The 22,062-nt window shown below is 39.5% G+C and overlaps 2 protein-coding genes across 8 annotated transcripts in view; one reads left to right on the forward strand and one right to left on the reverse strand.

Moving 5' to 3' along the window:
• The window catches only part of GOLGA4 (golgin A4), a 126,075-nt gene extending 116,769 nt beyond the window's left edge, over window positions 1-9,306 (reverse strand). For 2 of the 7 annotated variants that reach the window (XM_032354477.1, XM_032354792.1), the window contains exon 1: window positions 9,014-9,304. In XM_032354477.1, coding sequence (XP_032210368.1) covers window positions 9,014-9,085 — 72 coding nt within the window. In that variant the 5' untranslated portion in view covers window positions 9,086-9,304. Of the gene's footprint in view, window positions 1-9,013 lie in introns of all 7 variants that reach the window. The other 5 variants (XM_032354879.1, XM_032354719.1, XM_032354641.1 and 2 more) reach the window with 3 other exon arrangements.
• LOC116589257 lies at window positions 9,084-21,790 on the forward strand. Its single transcript, XM_032341289.1, has 4 exons — window positions 9,084-9,107; window positions 9,187-9,624; window positions 10,123-10,174; window positions 21,669-21,790. Exons 1-4 carry the CDS (start codon window positions 9,084-9,086, stop codon window positions 21,788-21,790), a joined length of 636 nt encoding a protein of 211 aa, XP_032197180.1.
• The last annotated feature ends 272 nt before the right edge of the window (window positions 21,791-22,062 follow it).

Here is a 22,062-nt window from a genome sequence, read left to right on the forward strand (position 1 = left end):
ATCTCAGGGTCCTGGGATCGAGTCCCGCATCGGGCTCTCTGCTCAGCAGGGAGCCTGCTTCCCTCTCTCTCTCTCTCTCTCTGCCTGCCACTCTGCCTACTTGTGATCTTTCTCTGTCAAATAAATAAATAAATAAATCTTTAAAAAAAAAAAAAAAAAAAGAAATATGAAGTCAAATATCTGGGCAAAGAAAATGTTGAGAATATGGAGAACAGGCCTGGAATGTTGGAGCAGACAATGGGTTTTTTTGCATAATATCCTTTCAGTAGTATTTCACCTTTTAAAATGATGTAACATATCACTTTGATAAAAATAAAAGAAAATTTTTAATTAAAATCCTAAGTATTTACAGGTGCCTGGGTGGCTCAGTCGTTAAGCACCTGCGTTCAGCTCAGGTCATGATCCCTGGGTCCTGGGATCAGGTCTGGCATCGGCTCCCCTGCTCAGCAAGAAAGAAGCCTGTTTCTCCCTCTTCCTCTCCCACTTCCCTGCTTGTGCTCCCTCTCTCGCTGTGTGTCTGTCAATTAAATAAATACATAAAATCTTAAAAAAAAAAAAGTCGTTTGTTCAAAACAAGATACCAAATAAAATTTAAAACATGACATACAGATTAAAAGATCATCTATTTCTCATCTTAAATCTCATCCAATAGTTGATAATGAATAAGTGGACTGATATTCTCAACATTCAGACACTAGCTATTGTTAACAGCATATTTCAAGGCCAATCACATGGTATATACTAACTTAACCAAGTGATTCCACAAAATAAGATAGAAAAATCAGATAATATCTTTACAATCTAAGGAATATATAATTGTTGAGAATTTATAATTTTGAAGTCAAATATTTCAGGAGTACCTGGGTGACTAAGCGTCTGCCTTCAGCTCAGGTCATGCGTCTGAGTTGGTTAAGTGTCTGCCTTCAGCTCAGGTCATGATCTCATGGGATGGAGCCCTGCTTCAGGTTTCCTGCTCAGCAGGGAGCCTGCTTCTCCCTCACCCTCTCTTTTTGTTGCCCCTCTACTTGTGCTCTCTCTCTGTCAAATGAGTAAATAAAATCTTTTTTTAAAATCTAAAAGAGTAGGGGCACCTGGATGGCTCGGTGGGTTAACCCACCGCCTTTGGCTCAGGTCATGATCCCAGGGTCCTCAGACAGCCCCACAATTGGGCTCCCTGCTGGGCCGAGAGCATGTGTCTCCCTCTCCCCCTGCCTGCTGCTCTCTGCCTACTTGTGTGCTCTCTTGCTCTCTCTCTCTCTGTCAAATATATAAATAAAATCCTTAAAAAAAATTTTTTTAAGTCAAGATTTTATTTATTTATTCATTTGAAACAGAGCAAGAGAGAGAGAGTACAAGTGGGGGTGGGAGGCAACAGCAGAGGGTTAGGGAGAAGGAGGCTCCCCACTGAGCAGAGAGCCCCATGCGGCTCCCAAACCCAGGACCCTGGGATTAAGACCTGAGCTAAAGGCAGACGCTTAACCAATTGGGCCACTCAGGAGCCCCTGAACTTATGTTTAAATACATCATGGTGAATAGGTTTCCAGTATAAGAATGTAGACTTAATACTATTGCTTACCTCACTCCCTCCTAAACACCCACTGAAGTGAAAGTTTAAAAAAAAAAAAAAAAGGTAGAAAAACATAGATTAACTAAAACTCAAGAATAAAATTGAGAACATCAACAGTAAAAAGAAAATGAGGGGCGCCTGGGTGGCTCAGTGGGTTAAGGCCTCTGCCTTCATGATCTCGGGGGCCTTGGGATCAAGCCCCAAATCATGCTCTCTGCTTGGTGGGGAGCCTCTCTATCTGCCTCCCTCTCTGCCTACTTGTGATCTGTCAAATAAACAAAAATTAAAAAAAAGAAAAAAAGATGAGAGATTTCTGAAGAATCGAAGGCAAAAGGATTCAAATTGGTAGAGAAATCAGGACAAAAGTAGTCATAACTCTAATTCTGTACAGAAGGCTGAAGAAGAGGCTGCTGCTTTGTGTGACAAACAGGTACCTGAAGTCAGACTCCTCCAACACAAACATATTTCCAGACAAAAGTAACTGCAAAATATAATGAGCAACTACCTTGTAGAAGTTGGATCTTCAGCTGTGTGGCTGGTACCACAGTAGCAGAGTAACAATACACCCGAGCTTGCCCACTGCAACCCCAGTCCACCCAGTTTATGCCAGTTTATGTTCCAAGATCATTATTAGAAGTAGTGTCCCCAGGGCGCCTGGGTGGCTCAGTGGGTTAAGCCTCTGCCTTTGGCTCCGGTCATCATCTCAGGGTTCTGGGATGGAGCCCCACATCAGGCTCTCTGCTCCGCAGGGAGCCTGCTTCCCTTCCTCTCTCTCTGCCTGCCTCTCTGCCTACTTGTGATCTCTCTCTCTCTGTCAAATAAACAGATGAAATCTTTAAAAAAAAAAAAAAAATGTAGTGTCCCCTTTCATTCTCAAGAATGTTTGCATGATAAATTATATATGGTCACCTTTCAAAGTAGGTAGACGCTCTTTGTTTGGGCTGCAGAGGAGGGATCCTCTGATTGTTCCCTTCCATAACCACTCTCCACACAGGGGAGAGGCACTTAAGAGCAGAGAAAACCCATGTCAGCTAGCAAAATAAACCACCCACCAGGACTTCATAAATATAAATGAAAAACCAGCAATCACAAGATTTTTCTTAACAAAACAAACAAGATGACCAGTAAGACTATAGTAAGTGACCCCCAAAAAATCAAGATAAATCAAGGAACAGAACTTAAATACGAATGTGTATATATGTACTATATAATGCTTATCTTACCACAGTTTTGATAAGCTCTAGTTTCTTTAAACAAGTATAAGCTGCTACTAAAAAGTAAAACAAAGCAACATGTATAAGCACGGTGATTAAAAAATGGGCTTCTGAGACACACTACCTAAGCTCATCTCAGCTTTACCACCAAATAACTGTATACCTGAGACAAGTTACTTTATCTGCCCCAGCCTCAATTTCTCATCTGTAAAATGGGAATAATACAAATCATGTTATATTATTTCATATTTTAATTTGAAAATCATGCAATACAACCAAGAAAAGTATGTGATTAATAATAATTAATAAGTGCTTACTAGTGTTATTATTTGTAGAAGTTAAATATATGATTACTAGAATAAATTTAATAAATAATTAAATTTACTCTAATAATAAAATTTGAAGAAATCTCTCAAAACAATAGAACAAACAGGAAAAAAGGAATATATAAAAAGAAAGTCAGAATACCCTTGGCCACCTGGGTGGCTCAGTTGGTTGGGAGACTGCCTTCGGCTTGGGTCATGATCCTGGAGTCCCCGGATCAAGTCCAGCATAAGGCTTCCTGCTTGGCAGGGAGTCTGCTTCTCCCTCTGAACCCCTCCCCTCTTATGTTCTCTCTCTCACACACTCTCTTTCTCAAGTAAATAAATAAAATCTTAAAAAAGAAAAAGAATACCCAAAGAACTTGTCCAGAAAGAGTAAGAAGACTTTTGGGGGGGGGGGCCAACAACAACAAAAAACTAAAAGAAGAAAATTGGGAATTTTCTAAAATCAAGGGAAGAAGAGAAGATTCAAAGATCAGGTTAACTAGCAATGAAGAAAGAACTGGTTTGGAATTAGACTTCTCATTTGTAATACATAATGCTGAAAGATGAGGAGAAAGAAAGAAGCTCAGCAGTCTGAGGGAACATTTCCTACCTAGAATTCCATAAATAAATAAGAATGTCTTACTAATATATCTTGTGATTTAGAAGTGAAGGAACCAACCACTGTTGGTTAAAACCCTATACTTTTAGAGCCCTGACCTTCATTATTAACACATTAACTGAATTCTACATCAGTTTCCAGCCTTGTTCTCTTGCCTGGGCCATGCAGAATGCCCTATGAATTCTCCTAGTTTCCATGGGATGTAAAGTTGAGGTATGTAAAAAATTACATCCATCTCTTGGGATCTTCGAATCTCACAATTTAACAAACTGGGTTAATTCATCCCAAAAGCCAGAAAGATAAAACTTCTCTTAAAAAATTCTAAGACAAGTTTTATCTTTCTTCTAGCTCTCCCTACCAAACTACAAAGCAAATGAAAGAATTCTGTATGGCCAGAACTCTATTCAAATTTCATGGCACTTTTTTTTTAATCCCATAAACTAGGACTGTTTTATATTTAAAACATGAGAACTTAATGTACATTCTATCTAAAGAATTATCAACAGCCACTATATGCTACTGGTCAAAATACAAATTATTATATATTAATGTTCTCCCTGGGAATTATGGTTTCCCCAATTTCAAGAAGAAGGGCATCTACTTAGATTACAATAAGACTATATTCCTTCAGAAAGGGACTTTTCCCTGCTGTGTATTTTCTTTAAATTTCTATTACATAAACTATTATTTTGGAGTCTCACTTTCTGCTGTTTTTAATTCTTTTATTGTAGTGATATATATATATAAATTATCATTTTAACCAGTTTTAGGTGTACAGTTCTGTGGTGTTAAGTATATTCACTGTTGTGCAACCATCATCATCATCAATTTCCAGAACTTCATCTCTCCAAACCAAAACTCTACCCCTTAAGCATTAACTCCTGACTTCCCCCTCTTTCCCGCCCCTAGCAACCAGCATTCAATTTTTTGTCTCTATGAATCTGACTAATCTAGGTACCACAGATAAGTGGAATCACACAATTATTTGTCCATTTGTGTTTGTACTTTAAAGTTTGTACTTTAAAGTTTTAGTAATATTAGAAAAAGGCTGACAATGTTTTTATTTATGTTGGGGTGCTTAGCTGGCTCAGACAGAGAGGCACACAACTCTTCATCTCAGGTTCATGAGTTTGAGCCCCACACTGGGTACAGTGATTACTTAAATAAATAAATAAATTTTTAAAATATATTTTTATTTATGTACTATATATATCCCAGTTATAATGTATTCTATATTATTTTTTAATGTTTATTCTATCCAATTCATTCTGTAAGACTGCTTTTAGACAACCAGTTTGAGCAACAGAAATTCAATAAAGGCTAAAGAGCCCACAGTGACCACCTGGCTAAATATAGGCAACCTACCTTAAATATCCATAAACCCTAACTGAGCAATGGGCTACATACAACCAGACACAGTTACCAAAAAAAGGAAAATTCCGTATGTCCCCATATGTCCTCACCTTCCTGCTTTAAATACAGCCCCCACTGTATATAAAACACTGCCTTGTTACAGTCTGCTTTGCTGTCCTGCCAACCACTCCTTTGAGGTGTATTCAGTAAATTTCTATCTCCTTTGTTCTGCCTTGTGTGAATCCTCTTACTGCCCTTGCCACTGGTCCCCACCTGATCAAGATGCCCCACATTTGGGGGAGGGTCCCCATCCAATCAAGACAAACACTACACAGGAATTTAAAAATCCAAAACAGATATTCACTGCTAAAAAACAATGTAAGTGGGGTGCCTAGGTGGCTCAGTCAGTTAAATGTTGGACTCCTGACCTCATCTCAGGGTCCTGAGATCAAGCCTGGGTTGGGACCTGTGCTGAGTATGGAGCCTGCTTAAGATTCTCTCTCTCCCTGCCCCATCTCATGCATGCACACTCTCTCTCAAAATAATAATAATTATTATTATTATGTAATTGGAATTGGGATCACTTGGGTGGCTCAGTCAGTTAAGTGTCCCCCTCTTGATCTCAGCTCAGGTTTGAATCTTAGGGTCCCGAGTTCAAACCCTACAATGGGCTCCACACTGGGCATAGAGCCTACTTTTAATAAATAAATAAATAAATAAGTGAACCTTGACTTAAAAAGTTTTTAACTTCATTTTTAACTAGTGATTAGGCTTCAAGTCATCATCAGTGTTGAATAAATAATTACTTAAAATATTTGCCAAGGAAGGGTGCAAATAATCTTAGTACCAACCAAGTAAGAAGTGATTGGGGAACTATTTCTTATTTTTATTGAATGCTTTCAAACTCTTAAGGAACCCTATATCATTATTATAATTATTATTGCTGGGAAGTTTTACAAATATTGCAATGCAAATGGTTCATTTATCCCAGAATTACCTATGCCTGACAACTCAATTTATCAGAAAAATACCTTTCAGGCCACCTTACCTGTGAAAAGCAAGCCAAGAAACAGGAAGTATGCACACAAAGGTCTCCAAACACTCAAAATTTGTGTTAATATACTACATTGCACTAAAGAATCCCTCAGGTACTTGCCCTTATTTCACATAAAATTTTATGTTTATGTATCTTTTAAAAAAAAAGTTGTTTATGTATCTTGATTCAAACCCCACAACAGTTTAAAGGCAAGAGAAGACATGAGGCAGGTAGAGAAGGAGGTTACAAAATTACAAAAGTAGACAGAGAACAAACAAACAAAAACCCAGATAAATTTTGGGGGGCGTGGTGCCTTCAACACAAAATAACTCATACTCAAAAATGAAGAAATGATACCATTATACAAATTCAAGATCCTCTGCTTAAGAAAACAAGGATACGTATAATCTGTTGCAAAAGGATTGTCATGAAAAAGGTTTTTTGTTTTCTTTTCTAATTCACCCTTGAAAAAAAGTCTTCAACTTTGAAAACAATAATCCAGAACTTCTCATCCTAAAGAGTTCTTAATAGCTAAAGATCTGAGGCCAGAACAGAATCGAGTCTCCATGAGTAGATGATCACTAACAATTTAATTTTACCTTCTTGATATATATATTATACCTATTGTCAAAGAGGACTGTTTTAAATCTTTTATACACAATGATTTTATTTGATCCAGATGCACTGTCTCTCCTAATACATTAGTTAGCTCGTTAACTTTTTTACTACTCTAAAAACCACCTCTTTCGGTTAACACACAAAAGCAATTTATTTTCATGAAGAAAAACTAAACATTATGAATTAGAAAAATAATCATAAAATCTCATGAGTACTTCCTTCTTAAACTATTTTCATTGCCTGTATATAAATATACTTTACATACATATTTTTCCCCACAAAACTGGGTTCACACCTTACATGCTTCTTCTTAATCTGTCCTTTAACACAAATATCTTTGCATGTTATTATTACTTTCCCACAGGCTCTAAAAATAGGTGTGTTAGGCAAGTTAATCTCTTTGAACCTTACTCCTTCACCTATGGGAACCTACCTCTTTGGTGTATGTAAGAATTAAATAAAATTATTCATGTAAAATACAAACCAAAATGCCTCTCACACAGTAAAAGCCCAATAAATGCTGGCTTTTGTTAAAGGCTGCATAATAACCCACTACCTTAAAAAAATCTGTTAATCAATTTTCTATTTTTAGCCACTTTTTACCTGTTAAAACAACACTGAAATAGAAGTCCATGACATTAAATCTTTCATACATCCTAAACTTTTTCTTAGAGATTTGATTTATTGGAGAGAGAGAGAGAGAGAGAAAGAAAATGAGCAGGGGGGAGGGACAGAGAGAGAGAAGGAAAAGCAGACTTCCAGCAAAGCAGGGAGTCCTAGGCCCCATTCAAACCCAGGACCCTGGGATCATGACCTGAGCCAAGGCATTCACTTAACAGACTAACCCACCCACCTACCTCATCCTAAGCTTTCTTAAAATAAATTTCTAGAGATGGAATCTTGGATCAATATTTTAAACATTTCCAAATGTAACTGCTTTACATTTAACTAACATGGTGTTTCCCCCACATTCCCCATCTCTACCACACTTTCAAGTTTTTTCTTTCTTAAATAAATGTGTTTTGTAAATTGAGAAAAGCTGGCAGTAAATAGTATGAAAAGTAAGGTATTTACTATCTAAACTTTAATCATTATTTCATTTTACTTAGGAGAATGAAAAAGCTTTCAGTGTCATGTTCCAATGTATTTCAAGCAGCTTTACTTTACATGAGCTTTAGCTTTTAAGAGAACTTCAAGTTATAGTCGACAGTTGTTTTAATGGGATAGTTGACTTAATACTTGTTAGTTGCTTAACAGTTGTTTAAAAGCTGTGTAAGATAAATGTATTTTTAATGTCTCCAAATTAATCAAAACTCAGTCTTTTTGTGGAAACTCTAAAATTTGAGAGAGAGGGCACTGCTCAATCTGTTGGAACTGACAAAGGCTGGGAGGAAATTTAGCAGAAGCCCTCATCTTCGCTCAAGAGACAAGAGCTGTGAGCACCAAAACACACATTCTCCTTGGTGTCTAGGAAACTGTTTCTTTAAATTAACACTACTAACACGACCCCCTTTTCCTAGAAACTGTCATTTCCTGAAGCAACAGCATTCATGAAAAAACAAACAAGACTCTTGAAGCTGAAGCCTGGCTGGGGACAGGCAGAACCCAGGCCTGTCCTCAGAATGTCTGTCCCTACGCCCGACCGAGATCAACCAAGTTATGCGAAGTGACTAACTCGTGACAGCCTCGGGCTCTGGACGCTGGCCACACTGCCACCTCTTTGAGGTCCAATGCTCCAGCAAGCAGACTGGCCTCGAATGGCTCGACCCTCGCCCTCACCCTCCCCTCCGGACCACGGTTTGACGACTCCCACAATGGATCGGGAGTCTAGCAGGATCCAGGCCGCTCCGTACTCAATCTCGGGTCACGACGAGAGAGAAAACTTCAGACAAGAAGTCAGGTATTACAAGGGCCCCAGGTTTTCCCATCCGGCCCTTACTCCTGAGTTGGGGTCTCAGATTGGTGAAGGAACCTTCGATAGGGGTCAAAAGTCATGCAAGATCGTAGACCCTCTAACTTATTCTCGGGCCAGGGTCGTGCGTTGGGGGAAAACTAGAGGTCAGACGTCCCAAAGGATTATGCCACCCTCTCCCACTCTCCTGCGTGGAGTTTGGGGATGGGGGTCCCCAGGTCCCCAACACAGAGAACGCGGGCCGCCCTGGACTCATTTCCAGACCGGAGTTTGGGGGAGATTCTCAGGTTAGACGTCAAGGGTCACGGAAGAACATTCCCTTCTCCAGGCTCCCGAACCTGTGTCAGGGGGAGCAGGGAACTAGACGAGAGCAGCGGCCATAGTACCTGAGTCGAGGCCAGCGCCTGCTGGAGCTGCTGTTGCTCCTCGCTGATCTTTTGCTTCAGTTTCTTGAACATGGTGCTGCGCGGTGTCCTGAGTGTGAGACCTGAGGGGCGAGTGCCCAGGGAGACCCGGCCACGGCGGCGACAGCGGCCTCTCTCTACACCAGGGACCGTAGGGGCCGGGCCTCACCGCCTCCTCCTTGGGCTCGCGGGCGGATCGGGACACTCGTCCTGCGGGTGTCGGCGTCGCCGCCGCCGCGTCTCTTTCTTCTGGGTGCCACTGGTTGGCCTATGCCCCCCATCCAGCCCCGGGAGCGGCGGCGGCGACAACGGCAGCAGGTGAACGGTGTGCCAAAGACGCCTGCGCGGCCTACGTGGAGCTCGCCCAGGGAGCTCTACGGAGCGCGGGAGGGGCCAACCACGAAGTTGCCCTGGCACATGCGCGCTCGGGGTGTCGCTCCCGAACGCAGCAGCGGCGAGTAATACGCCGCGTTACGCGCTGCCCCAATTCACTGCGTACAGAGATAGATACCTTCCGAGCTGGGGCGAGGGCTGCTCTGAGCACTGCAGTGACGCACACCCAAACTTTGGCGCTGCGGAGTCCCGCGGGGAGGGTAATGCTTCTATAAACGACCGCAGGATGGGCCGGCCCACCGCGGAGAGCCGCGTGTCTGAGCGCCTGGGGTGGGAGAAGGGGGGGGGATCCTGGGAACCTGCTTCGCGCTCTGAAGGGTAGTGCACTTTTGTTCAGTGATTGTAGTTAAGGGTCTGTATCTTCAGTGCCTGGTACTCCAACTGCTCCCCAGAGGCGCTGTCTTTCCTTCCCTGGACCCTCCCAGAGGTCAGCAAGTGTCTGACACAGACTCCCAGGGTCCAAACGTTTCAGGACGATATTGTAAAATCTCAACCGTTTGGACATCTGTCTTTGTTTTTTATTTAACCTAAATTATATATTTTCACGTATTCATTCGAAAATCCTTATCAGTCTAAGTGCCAGATCCTTGGGGATGTTAAAAGAATTCACGGCTGGGGGAATACACAGATTTCCAAAGGGTCATCTGCATCTGTAGTCATCCTAGAGAGTTTAATGTTTATGTGCCTAATTCTTCCAGCACACTTGGGCCATCTGTGGACCCCTATATCCATCTCAGCAACTGCCTCTGTGTATACATTGCTTTGTGTATCAGAACCTGAGAGAATATACGCTGATCTTAATATTTTAGCTAAGTTTATTTACCAGCAGTTTCCTTTGTAAGATTCCATAGCCTGATCCCTAAGTGCAGTAGAGCTACAACAGGGCCTCCTCTGAACACTGCACTGACAGCTGGGCTAAGTCCTCTTTTATCTCATACTGAACACCTATATATTTACCAAGAAAGTTATAGCACTGTGACCTTCGGCCACACAGCACAAAGTCAAATGTCTGAAGGGAGCAGAAAGATTAGGAGTGACACACATATGGTTTAAGACAATGGAGAATGAGGGAAAGTAACAAACCAGATAGTGCAAACCCATCCAGAGGTATTTTTAAATCACTGCAGCAAAACAGCTCTTAGAATAAAATTCACCACAAAGGCCAGATTGTGATCTCTGAGTCTTAATTCTCTGCCCCTCGTTTTCCTCATCTATAACATTTTAATAATATTTCATGGGAATTTTGTGAAGTTTGATGTGCATAGAGTATAGCTCACAGTAAATGATACTTTAAAATCCTAAGAATTTCATTCTCTTCTTACTTCTAACAGTCTCCCTCTCTGTGTTGAGAGCTCTAGCCTACACCTCTCCCCTGAGCTCCCAATTATAGCATCTTCATTAGGCTGCCAGGTTTGGGAGGGCAAAAATCGTGGATGTTATACAACTCAACCCGTGCCTAGTACAGGGCCTGACACTAAATTTCTACAGAATTACTTAGTCTTAATACATCCAGCTGCCTACTGAACAGTTTCTCTTAATAGTGCATAAGCACCTCAATTCAACATGTCTGAAACCAAAATCATCTGCTACTACCCCCCCTATCATCACCATCCTGATTTGCCCCTTCTGTGTTTCTTCTCACCCTCTTGCATGTTCTCCTCTTCACAAGCTTGCTTTGCCATCTGTATTTTCTGCCGTGGCTGGTGTCATCTCCATCTGCCCAGTTACCCAAGTGAAAAACTGCTGAAGTTAGTCAAAACATTACTCTCATTCTTCACCCATATCCAGCGAATCACCAAGCCCTCTGTCTTATACTCTGAGATGTTTCTCAAATCTGTTCTCTTTCTTACTCACCCTCCCACTAGTTTCAATCTTCATTACATTTCACCACTTAAATGAGGGCCCAGTTTCCAGATTGGCTTCTCTCCAATCAATCTTCTATATAGCTGATGTTACTCTCTTGCCGAAACTCCATCAGTGACCTCCTTGTCCTGCAGGACACTATTCAAATTCCCAGGCTATACAAGAAACCCTTAACATCTGGCTCCTGCTTTCTCTCTTACAACACCCTCTCCATACTTCACACTTGAAACCTCCAGAAATTTCAAATTAACTTGCAGTTCCCTTGCATTTCCAGCTTTTGTATACCTCCTTGCTTTGCTTTTTTTTAGTCCCCAGGTTATACATAGTAGTTTTGAACACCTCAGAGAATCCAGTATACTTATTATCCCCCATGACTTTGTACATTTCTTCTTTTTCCACCTTTCTTATCTATCCTTGATAATACTGCCCACATGTCATCTTCCCTTTCAAGCATTTCCTAACACCACCCCTAAAAACACACACACATCAGTGGACTTAGTCTTGCTCCCCTCTTTACAACTTCACTCTTACAAGTTGTTAATGTATATACCACACTGTATTTTTATCTTTTATTTTAAAAGTAACATACACTCACTGTAACAAAAACAAGTACAGTTGACCCTTAAACACAGATTTGAACTGCATAGGAGAAATTATACATGGATCTTGTTTCCAGTAAATACAGTACAGTCCTGTAAATATATTTTCCTTATGATTTCTTTTCTCTAGCTTGCTTTATTGTATGAATGAAATATATAATACATATAACATATAAAATACATGTTAATCAACTGTTTGTTATCAATAAGGCTTTTGGTCAACAGTAGGCTGGTCATTAGTGGTTAAGTTTTGGGGGAGACAAAATTTACACACAGATTTTTCAACCATGTGGGAGGTTGGCATCCCTAACCCCTGCATTGTTTAAGGGTCAACTGTATAATCTTATCCCCCCAAATAAATTAATAATTTAGTTTGTATTCTTTCCATTTTGTTTCTGTATTAATGAAAATATAGAGATGTGTAAATATAATTATCTATGTATTTGTAGTTTTAATTTATCTCATTTTAATTAACTTTAATTTGTTTTGTTAAGAATGGGTCATATTCTCCATCTTGCTTTTCTCAGTTAACATGCCGTGAGTATCGTTTCTAATCAGTACCGTTTCTAATCAGTACCTGTATTTCAGTCTCTTTAATGACTACATAGTAGTTTACTATGGATAGAGTATTTATATTAATGTATCAGTGTCTCTGTGTTAATGTATATTTCACTTCTCCCCAGTTTTTGCTATTAAACAATACTAAAGTGTTTGTCTCTGTACTTGTGTGTATGTTTCTGTGCAAAATAATGGATATCCAGAAAGGTAACTGAAGAATCCATTCATTATGTATAGTTAATTCTAACTTGATCTCCAATATGAATAGCAATCTATGTTTCTTTTTTTTTAATATTTTATTTATTTATTTGAGAGTGAGAGAGAGGACACAAGCTGAGGGGAGGGAAGAGGCAAAGGGAGAAGCAGACTCCCCACTAAGCAGGGAGCCCGATGCGGAGCTCAATCCTAGGAGCCTGGGATCATGACCTGAGCCAAAGGCAGACACTTAACTGACTGAGCCACCCAGGCACCCCAATAGCAATTTATGTTTCTATCAACAGTGGAAATCCCCATTTCCATTTTTTAAAAGATTTTATTTATTGGAGACAGAAAGAGCACACAATCAGTGAGGAGGGGCCGAGGCAGAGGGAAAAGCAGACTCCCAACCAAACAGGGAGCCCAAAGCGGGGCTCCATCCCAGAACTCTGGGATCATGACCTGAGCCAAAGGCAGATGCTTAACTGACTGAGCTGCCCAAGTGCCCACCCCCCGTTTCCATAATTTAAAAACTGTTGACAATAAAAAGATGACAAATGGTATTACCATATGGGAAGGGGACTGAGCTGTTCGTAGTAGATTCCATGCCAGACTTCAGCACTCCAGCTTCAGAGTATCCCTTGAGAATTGCAAGTATGACACTTTATTCTTCCCGACAGCATGGAAAACCTTAAAAGCAGCCAGAGAAAAAAGACAGGTTACATACAGAAAACAAAAATAATGACTTCATGGAACGGCATCTTTAAAATGCTGACACAACTAAAAAATGCAGAAAAAGCATTAGTCTATAATGAAAGCAAAACAAAGACACTTTCTGAAAAAGAACAGCTGAGAAAATTCTTCACCAACAAACTTGTACTATAAGAAGTGCTCAAGAGATGTTATCAAATGGATATACAAGAAGGAAGGAAGAACTTCCAAATATGTAGATAAATATGCAGATAAATATGAAGGGCTATTTTTTCCCCTTTCTTAATTTTCTCAAAATCAAGTTGACTGTTGGGGCACCTGAGTGGCTCAGTCAATTGAGCATCCAGCTCTTGATTTCAGTTCAGGGCATGATTTCAAGGTCGTGAGATCAAGCCCCATGTTGGACTCTGTACTCAGCACAGAGTCTGCCTGGGATTCTCTCTCTCCCCCTCTCTCGGCTCTTTCTCCCTGCTTGCATGTTCTCTCTCTCTGAAATAAATAAATAAAATCTTTAAAAAAAATCAAATTGACCACTTAAAACACAAATCATGACCATAAATTGTGGAGTTTTTAACATACAAAGAAGTAAAATTTATGATAATAGTAGCACAAAGGACAAAAATTTGGTAAATAGAAGTATACCGCTGTAAGGTTCTCACATTATATGTGAAGTGTGACATTAATTCTATTTGGACTATGATAAGTTAAGGATGCATATTGTAATACCTAGAACAACCACTAAAAAAGAAACAATAAATCAGAAGATTTAACTCAAAGTCCCATAGAAGATATAAAATACAATCCTAAAAACTCAAGTAATCAAAAAGAAGACAGCACTGAAAAGAAAAGGAAACAAAGAACTAATGTGACTAACAGAAAACAAGGAGCAAGATGGTAGACTTAAACCCAACCATACCAAAATTTCACTCAATATAAATTGATTAAATACTTTGGTGAAAGAGAAGAGTTGGTCATGATGAATAGAAAAACAAGATCCAACTATACATCGTTTTTAAGGCATGCGATTTCAATATAAAGTCACAGATAAGTTAATAATAAGAGCATGGAAAAGAGTATATCATATATTACACATCAAGATTCCCTGGTAACAAACTCTGAGATTTACTTACAAGTGATTTGTTAGAACTTGTTAGAGGGGAAAGGGGTAGAGGGGGAACAATACAGACAGGTGTGAACCATCTGTAGCCACACTACTAGCTGTTGGTGAAATGAATGCCTCAGTTTCTGAAAGCACATCTGAACAATGCACCAGAGAATCTAATATACTATGCAAAACTTAATCATAGGAAACCTGCATGACTATATTAATATCAAGTAAAGTAGACTTCAAGACAGGGAGTATTACAAAAATAAAGAATTTTTTTAAAGATCTTATTTAGATGAGAGAGGGAGGGGGAGGGCCAGAGGGAAAAAGAACCTGAAGCAGAATCCATGCTGAGTGCCGAGCCATTTGCAGGGCTCTATCTCACAACTCTGAGATATTGATGTGAGCCCAAAGCAAGAACTGGACGCTTAACCCACTCAGCCACTCAGGCACCCCTAAAGAACATTTCAAAATAACAAAAAGATCTATTCATCAGAAGACAAAATCCTAAATATTTATCTACATAATAACATAGTTTCAAAATCGTGAAGCAAAAACTGACTGAGATGAAAGGATAAATGTTTAACTCCCCAATTACAGTTGGAGATTTTAAGACACCTCTCTCAGTCCTTGATAAAACAAGTAGACAAAAAAGTAGGTAAGGATACAGAGGATCTGGGTCAGCTAACTTTGCCTATTGATCTTTTTGGAAAACTACCACCAACAACTGCAGAATACACATTCTTTTTGAGTACACATGGAACATTCACCAAGATAGACCATATGTGAATTCATAATACAAGTCTCAATAAATTTCAAAGGATTAATATCATATAGCATATTCTATGACCACAAAGGAATTAAATTAGAAATCAATAACAAAAAGATATCTAGAAATCCCCAAATATTTTGAAATTAGGCAGCCGACTTCGAAATAAGTGATGGGTCAAAGAACAAAGCTTAAGGGAAATCAGAAAATGCTTTAAATGAATTAAAATTAAAATAAACATATCAAAATTTGTGTGGTGCAGCTAAAGCAGTGCTTAGAAGGAAATCTATAGTATTGCATGTTTATATTAGAAAGGGAAAATAAAAATCAGTAATCTAAGACTCCAGCTTACGAAGTTAGAAAAAAGAAGGGAAAATTAAAATCAAAGTAAGCAGAAGACATTAAACAATAAAGATAAGAACAAAAATCACTGAAATAGGAAACAGAGAAACAATAAAGAAAAACTAACAAAGCTAAAATTTGGTTCTTAGAAATGATTAATAACATTGATAGGCCCCTAGTAAAACTCATTGAGAGAACGAAAAACACTAATTATCAGTATCAGAAATTAGAGGTGCCATCACCACAGATTCCACAGATAGTATGAGAGAATATCATAAGGAGACTTAGGCCAACAAATTAAATAATGTAGAAAAATGGACATACTTCTCGAAAGACACAAATTATCAAAACTCTGATGTCTCTCAGCCAGTGAATGGATAAACAAATTGTAGTACATCCATACCATGGAATACTACTCTAGAATATAAAGAACCAACTACTGACACACAACAACTACACACAACAACCTGAATGGATCCCAAGTAAGTTTTACTAAGTGAAAGAAGTCAGATTCAAAAGAAGCCATACATACATACATATGATTCCAATTCTATGACATTCTAGAAAGACAAAATGATAGGGAGAGAGAACAAGTCAGTGTTTTCTAGGACTTGAATAGGGCGAGGGAGGGTAAGGTGGGGGAATTACTCAAAGGGCATAATGAGGGAATCTTTGGGATAATGAAATAATTAATATCTTAATTATGGTGGTAGATATACAACTCTGTGCACTTTTCAAAACCCCCCGAAACCTATACACTATACACACTGAATTCTACTGTATGAAATTTTTAAAATAAAAGTTAAAAATCTAAAGCTCAGAGAGGGTAAGCATCTCACCCAAAGTAATACAGCCTAGACATGGCAGAGCATCAGTTGAACCCAGAGTTCTCATGGCTCTAAAGCCATTGTACATCATCACCCATACTACCTCTGGATCTGGTACTGTGGAGGCACAGACTTCCACTGACATTGATTTCTCTGTGTTCTCCAACTCTGCTCCAGAATGATTTACTGATTGACATTGAAGTGTGCTCCCTAAAATAAATTCTTTCTTGGTTGTCAGAAAAGAATTATTATTTTACTTGTATACATTCAGAGCATCCTCAATGGGAAAGTGGTACCGCTGTGTGGTTCTTCACATATCAGATTTGTATGGGACAGGGGGATATATATGTATAGGTATGGGTATGTATGTATGTACACACACACACAGTTTGCCTGTAGCAAGAAACAGATCTGGAGCACTTTGAAATATTTCATTACACTGTTTTCACACACTTCATGAGAACACTTTAAAACATACTATGTTTTTCATATCTGCTTTTGCAAAAGAACATTGTATGCCATGTAAAGTGTACTACAAAACAGTTGAAAGCCTCCCACGAAAGAAAAGTCTCTGTATCTTTGTCTAAACTTAGACTATGACTCTCCCAGAAATTCAGCCTGCTTTTCTGCCTACGACCTTTTCTTTAGATACTGGGGTAGGAGGTATCTTTGTTTTTAATTGTATCCCTATTGTAGGCAGAAAATAAGTAAACTAGGGAAAAGTGAAGGGCTACGTTGTCATTTTTGCTAATATCCCTGTTTGATGAACAGGCACAAAGTAGAGCAAAAAAAAATTACTCTCCTAAAGTCATACAATCTTGATGACAGAACAGGAAAGTGACCTCAGGCCTTCTTGTTCTTTATCCTGGCCTCCCAACTGTCATAAATTTAACACTTCCTTCTCTTCTCTGAGACACACGCTGCTCAGTTTTTAAAACTTCAATGTCATCTTTAGCAGTTTTATAATTGTTTACATGACATGTCCTAGTGCTGTTTACACAGCGGATGGTAACAATTGAACGAGAAGAATCTTTTGAAGGGAAAAGCCCAAAACTGAGCTAAGAAAAAAAAAATCATTTCCAGAATGAGGTCTTGGTAACAAAGAGACGGGTTGAGGAAATAAAAGTGAGAAGCGGCAAATTCCTTGCTCCTTACCAAGTAACTACTTGATAATCAGATTCTAAGTAAACAAATTCACTCTTGCAAACATTTAGATAGTGTGTTTGTGTTGCAGGAGAAACAAAAAGAGCCCTCCCCTCATATTCAAGATATTGTGTTGTAGATTCCTCCCATAGGGAAAGGCTGGTAGGATTAAGCAATAGGCACACAGACATTAAACTCAACAGACTGGATTCAAACTCTGGCGCTATTATCCGTCAAGGGCAAAGTTACTTTGCTTCTCTGTTTCAGTTCTTTCTTTCTTTCTTCCTTTCTTTCTTTCTTTCTTTCTTTCTTTCTTTCTTTCTTTCTTTCTTTCTTTCTTTCTTGTATTTAAGATTTTATTTATGTATTTGAGAGAGAGAGACAGAGAGAGAGATAGGGAGGGAGAGCATGATTGGGGGTGGGGCAGAGGGTGAGGAAGAAGCAGTCTTCCCGCTGAACAGGGAACCCTATGTGGGGCTCCATCTCAGGACCCTGAGATCATGACCTGAGTCAAAGGCAGGTGCTTAACCAACTGAGTCACCCAGGCGCCCCTGTTTCAGTTTTTCCATCTGCAACATAAAGACACACAATTATATCCATCATAAATTTCCCATAAGGATTAAGGAAATAGCTGGATAATAAATCAGTACCTTGAAGGAAAAAAAAAAAAAGTTGGATTCATTCCTCACCTACAAAACAAAATTATTAAAGCACTAGAAGAAAACATGGGATGTTTTATTCTATAATCTCAGATTGGTGAAGGCCTAAATATAACACAAACCCAGAAACCATTACAATGAACAAAGTTGAATTTATCAAACTATATAAATTTTTTTTTCTCAATTCTGCATGTCAAAAAATGCCATAATATAACAAAATATTGTGCAATGAATGCATTGCTCTCTAGTAATCACAATATTAATGGATTTTATATAATGTTGAGCAAAAGTAGGCAAACAAAAGAATATATACTATGTGATTTCATGCAGGCAAAACTAATCTATGGCACTGGAAGTCAAAGAAAATATTGTCTTGGGGTGTAGAAAAGGCACAGCAATGAGGAGGGGAGATTAAGGGAAGATCCTGGCGTACTTGAGGGTGGCACTTTGTCTTTGCTGTTGGGAGCAATTACACGGATATGCTTGAAATATTTGTTTCCTGAGGGTGGTGGTACATATACAGATCTACACATATGTTAAAACTCAGAGAACTATGTACCAAAAGTAAAATCCTATTTTACTGTATATAAGTTTTAAAATAATAATAGTTTACCATGAAAATAATAGACTCAAAAGTTTAAAAAGAATGAGTCAGCTCTATGCATACAAATATGGGAAGATCTCAAGATTTTTTGTTTGAGGTATCAAAGTGCACTACACTGTATACAGCATGCTTTTAGTGCCATTAAAAGTTGTATTCGTGGGGCGCCTGGATGGCTAAGTCACTTAGCTCTGACTCAGCTCCGGTCATGGTCTCTGGGTCCTTGCGTCGAGCCCCCCTCAGGCTCCATGCTCAGTGGGGAGTCTGCCTTTCCCTCTCCCTCCCACACACTCTCTCTCCCACTCTAGTAAATAGATAAAATGTTCCAAAAAAATTGTATTCATATATAAATATATATTATGTTGAATCTCATGGAATTGTTGATTTTTTAACTTCAAAAGTGGTAATTTCATATGTTTCTACTTATATGCTGTTACATATATTTATGAAGCCATAGATATCAAAAGATACGTCCTTAAAGATACACAAAAAAAAAGGATGGTGGTTATTACCAGCGAAGGAAACTAAGCAGCAGGAAGTATCAATGGTGAGGATGTTTACTTCCACATGCTTTTCTATCATTTGAACTCAGATCCCAAAGCATGTATTAAACACTCAAAAATTATTTTTAACACGTTCAAAAAGAGGTTGACAATGGAACACTACCCTCACAATTTTAAAGGGAAATTGTTTTCAACCTCAAATTCTTTTTGAACCAAATAATTAATCAATCATTTATGTATCCACAAATGCTTGGGGGAAATATTGAAGGATACATACCAAACTCTTAGTTGTGGATGGGTTAACACTGAACAGTATAATTAATCAAAACAGGGGGAGTGAAAATTTCACTTTTTACTTTGTACGTTTTGGTATGTTTTGAACATTTAAGATATATATAATATTTTTATATAACCATGGGGGTGAGCCCCAGAGGCATGCACTGCCCCCTTCCTGCCTGCATCTCAGAACAAGATACTACTTCAACTGACTCTCCAAAGGAAAAGATTCCTCTCTATGCAATAGCAAACCTGGATATTTCACTGCAGAATATAGAATTTCCAGAATCTAGATATTCTAAGGTGAACACAGGTTATGGTTTGCATATTCTAGTGCACAGTATTTTTTACTCTGAATCATTTTACTAAATAGATCTTTTCTCCCCAAACTGGATGGATGTCTTAATCCACTCCCCCAACCCACACAAATGTCATCCCTGTTTGGCTTCCCCTGCCTGGGCTTCCAGCCTCTTCTGTTTCATTCCTGAAGTAGAGCCTTCTCTGCCCCACCTCTCTAATCTTGCATTCCCACGTCTATCACTTAACCTCATGGGCAGGTGAGGCAATTGTTATAGGGAAGTTGATTTTGCACTTAGCAAACAGTATAACTTCTGGTTACTAGGGACTGCCTCCTTATAGGCAGAAGAAGGAAGGGAATTGTAAACAATATGGCTTTTCCTGTCATCAATTTTCAAAGGATCCCACTTGTAATTTAAGATAATCAGAGCCAGGGAGCCTCTCTCTATTGCTTAGACGGGGATGTTGCCTGATTCATGAATTACTTAATAAAGCCAATCAGAGCTTTGGGAAAAAAAGAAAAAAAAAAGCTAAAAAAATACAGACTTTTTAAGTGACATTTTCCTAACCATGGAAATTTGTTTTCAATATAAAAGCTAAGGATCTGTATCTCAGCCAGGGTTTGCAGGAATGAGGCTCCTATAGGAAGAGATGAATAAAATCAAAGTCAATGAGGCATTATTAAAATAATTAGGCCTTGGGATGCCTGGGTGGCTCAGCTGATTAAGCCACTGCCTTCGGCTCAGGTCATGATCCCAGGGTCCTGAGATCGAGTCCCACATCTGGCTCCTTGCTTGGCAGGGAGCCTGCTTCTCTGGCTGCCTCTGCCTGCCTCTCTGCCTACTGTGTGTACTCTCTCTCTCTCTCTCTGAAAAATAAATAAATAAAATCTTTAAAAAATAATAATAATAACATAAAATAATTAGGCCTGCTTTTTCAACTCAGGGACGAAAGGACCAGTGTCACATATTTATGAAGGGCTGGGGTCCTCGTGGCTGCATCTTTTAGACTTTTAGAGGTACCTTCTACCAGGGGTATTGACCCCCAGCTGCCATCCATGGTTCCGTGGCAGCAAGGAGAGTGGCAGATAGTTGGGGCCTCTAGTCTCAGCCAAAATCTCTACCGCCTCAACTCCAGGTCAAACTGTGTCTTCAGCTTGTGAAAGGTAAAGAAGCATTCCTTCCCAGAGAGTGCTGTCACCTTAGACCACGCCCCAAACACCTGCTCAGCAGCTCCCCAAGGGGAGTGCCCAAGGACTGGCAGTTCCTGGTTTAACCTCCAGATGAAAAGGAATGGAGAAACACCTTGGTTGGTGAGCGTCCCAATCCCTGAGCTCCTACCTGCCCTGCACTCTCAACCTTAGCTCTGTCCATATTTCCAGGCAGAGTATAATTATCATCTTAATCATGGGACACTTGAAGGATGATAACACACTTATACATAGACATACTAACGTGCAATGTTCTGAGGAAATATGCTGTATATCTCTGACTTTGAGGCTTACATTTCATTACAGAATCTTCTTAAAAAATCATACTCAGTAAACTACCATCTCTAACTGTTCCCAGAGTATGTGATTCTAGAATTCTATTCTTTTTCCATGTGAAAGGGCATTATTCAGAGTGCACTGGCGTTCTGCTTGAACAGTCTTTGAGAGAAAAAGACAGTCTCTCTTGTATCTTTTCCCATTATGTATAAAGAATTGCCTGTCCTCCCAGGGCCAAGGGACAGATGCCAGGGTGAGCTGTAGCTTGGCAATGTGGGATGACTGTGAAAATATTGACATTTGACAATAGGCCCCAACCACCAACTAGTACAACTCAGCAGCAGGTCCAACCCAGACCGGTTATGCATGCAGCTGGAAGAAGTTGTCCCCAACCTGTCAGATGAAGAGGTTTCTGTTGGACAACTCCTCTGACCCCACCCCAGACAACTACACAACAGCACTGATTTATTTGTGACTTACAACCAGACAGAGTCACTCACGTGTAGGGAGATTGATTGTCCTCTCTAAATGACTTTTTCCTTATTTGTAAAACTTTCCCACAACCCCCCCAGTGCAAGACATTAGCTTTCAAAGGAAAGTGCTATTGAAATGATGGCAGGTAAGAACTCATGACACAAACACGCTGACATTGCCTCCTGGGCCCCATTACATGGGCCTGGACTTCAAGGTTGTCTATTGAGTCA

Source organism: Mustela erminea, chromosome 1 (genome assembly GCF_009829155.1).
Source record: "Mustela erminea isolate mMusErm1 chromosome 1, mMusErm1.Pri, whole genome shotgun sequence".
Lineage (NCBI taxonomy): Eukaryota > Metazoa > Chordata > Mammalia > Carnivora > Mustelidae > Mustela > Mustela erminea.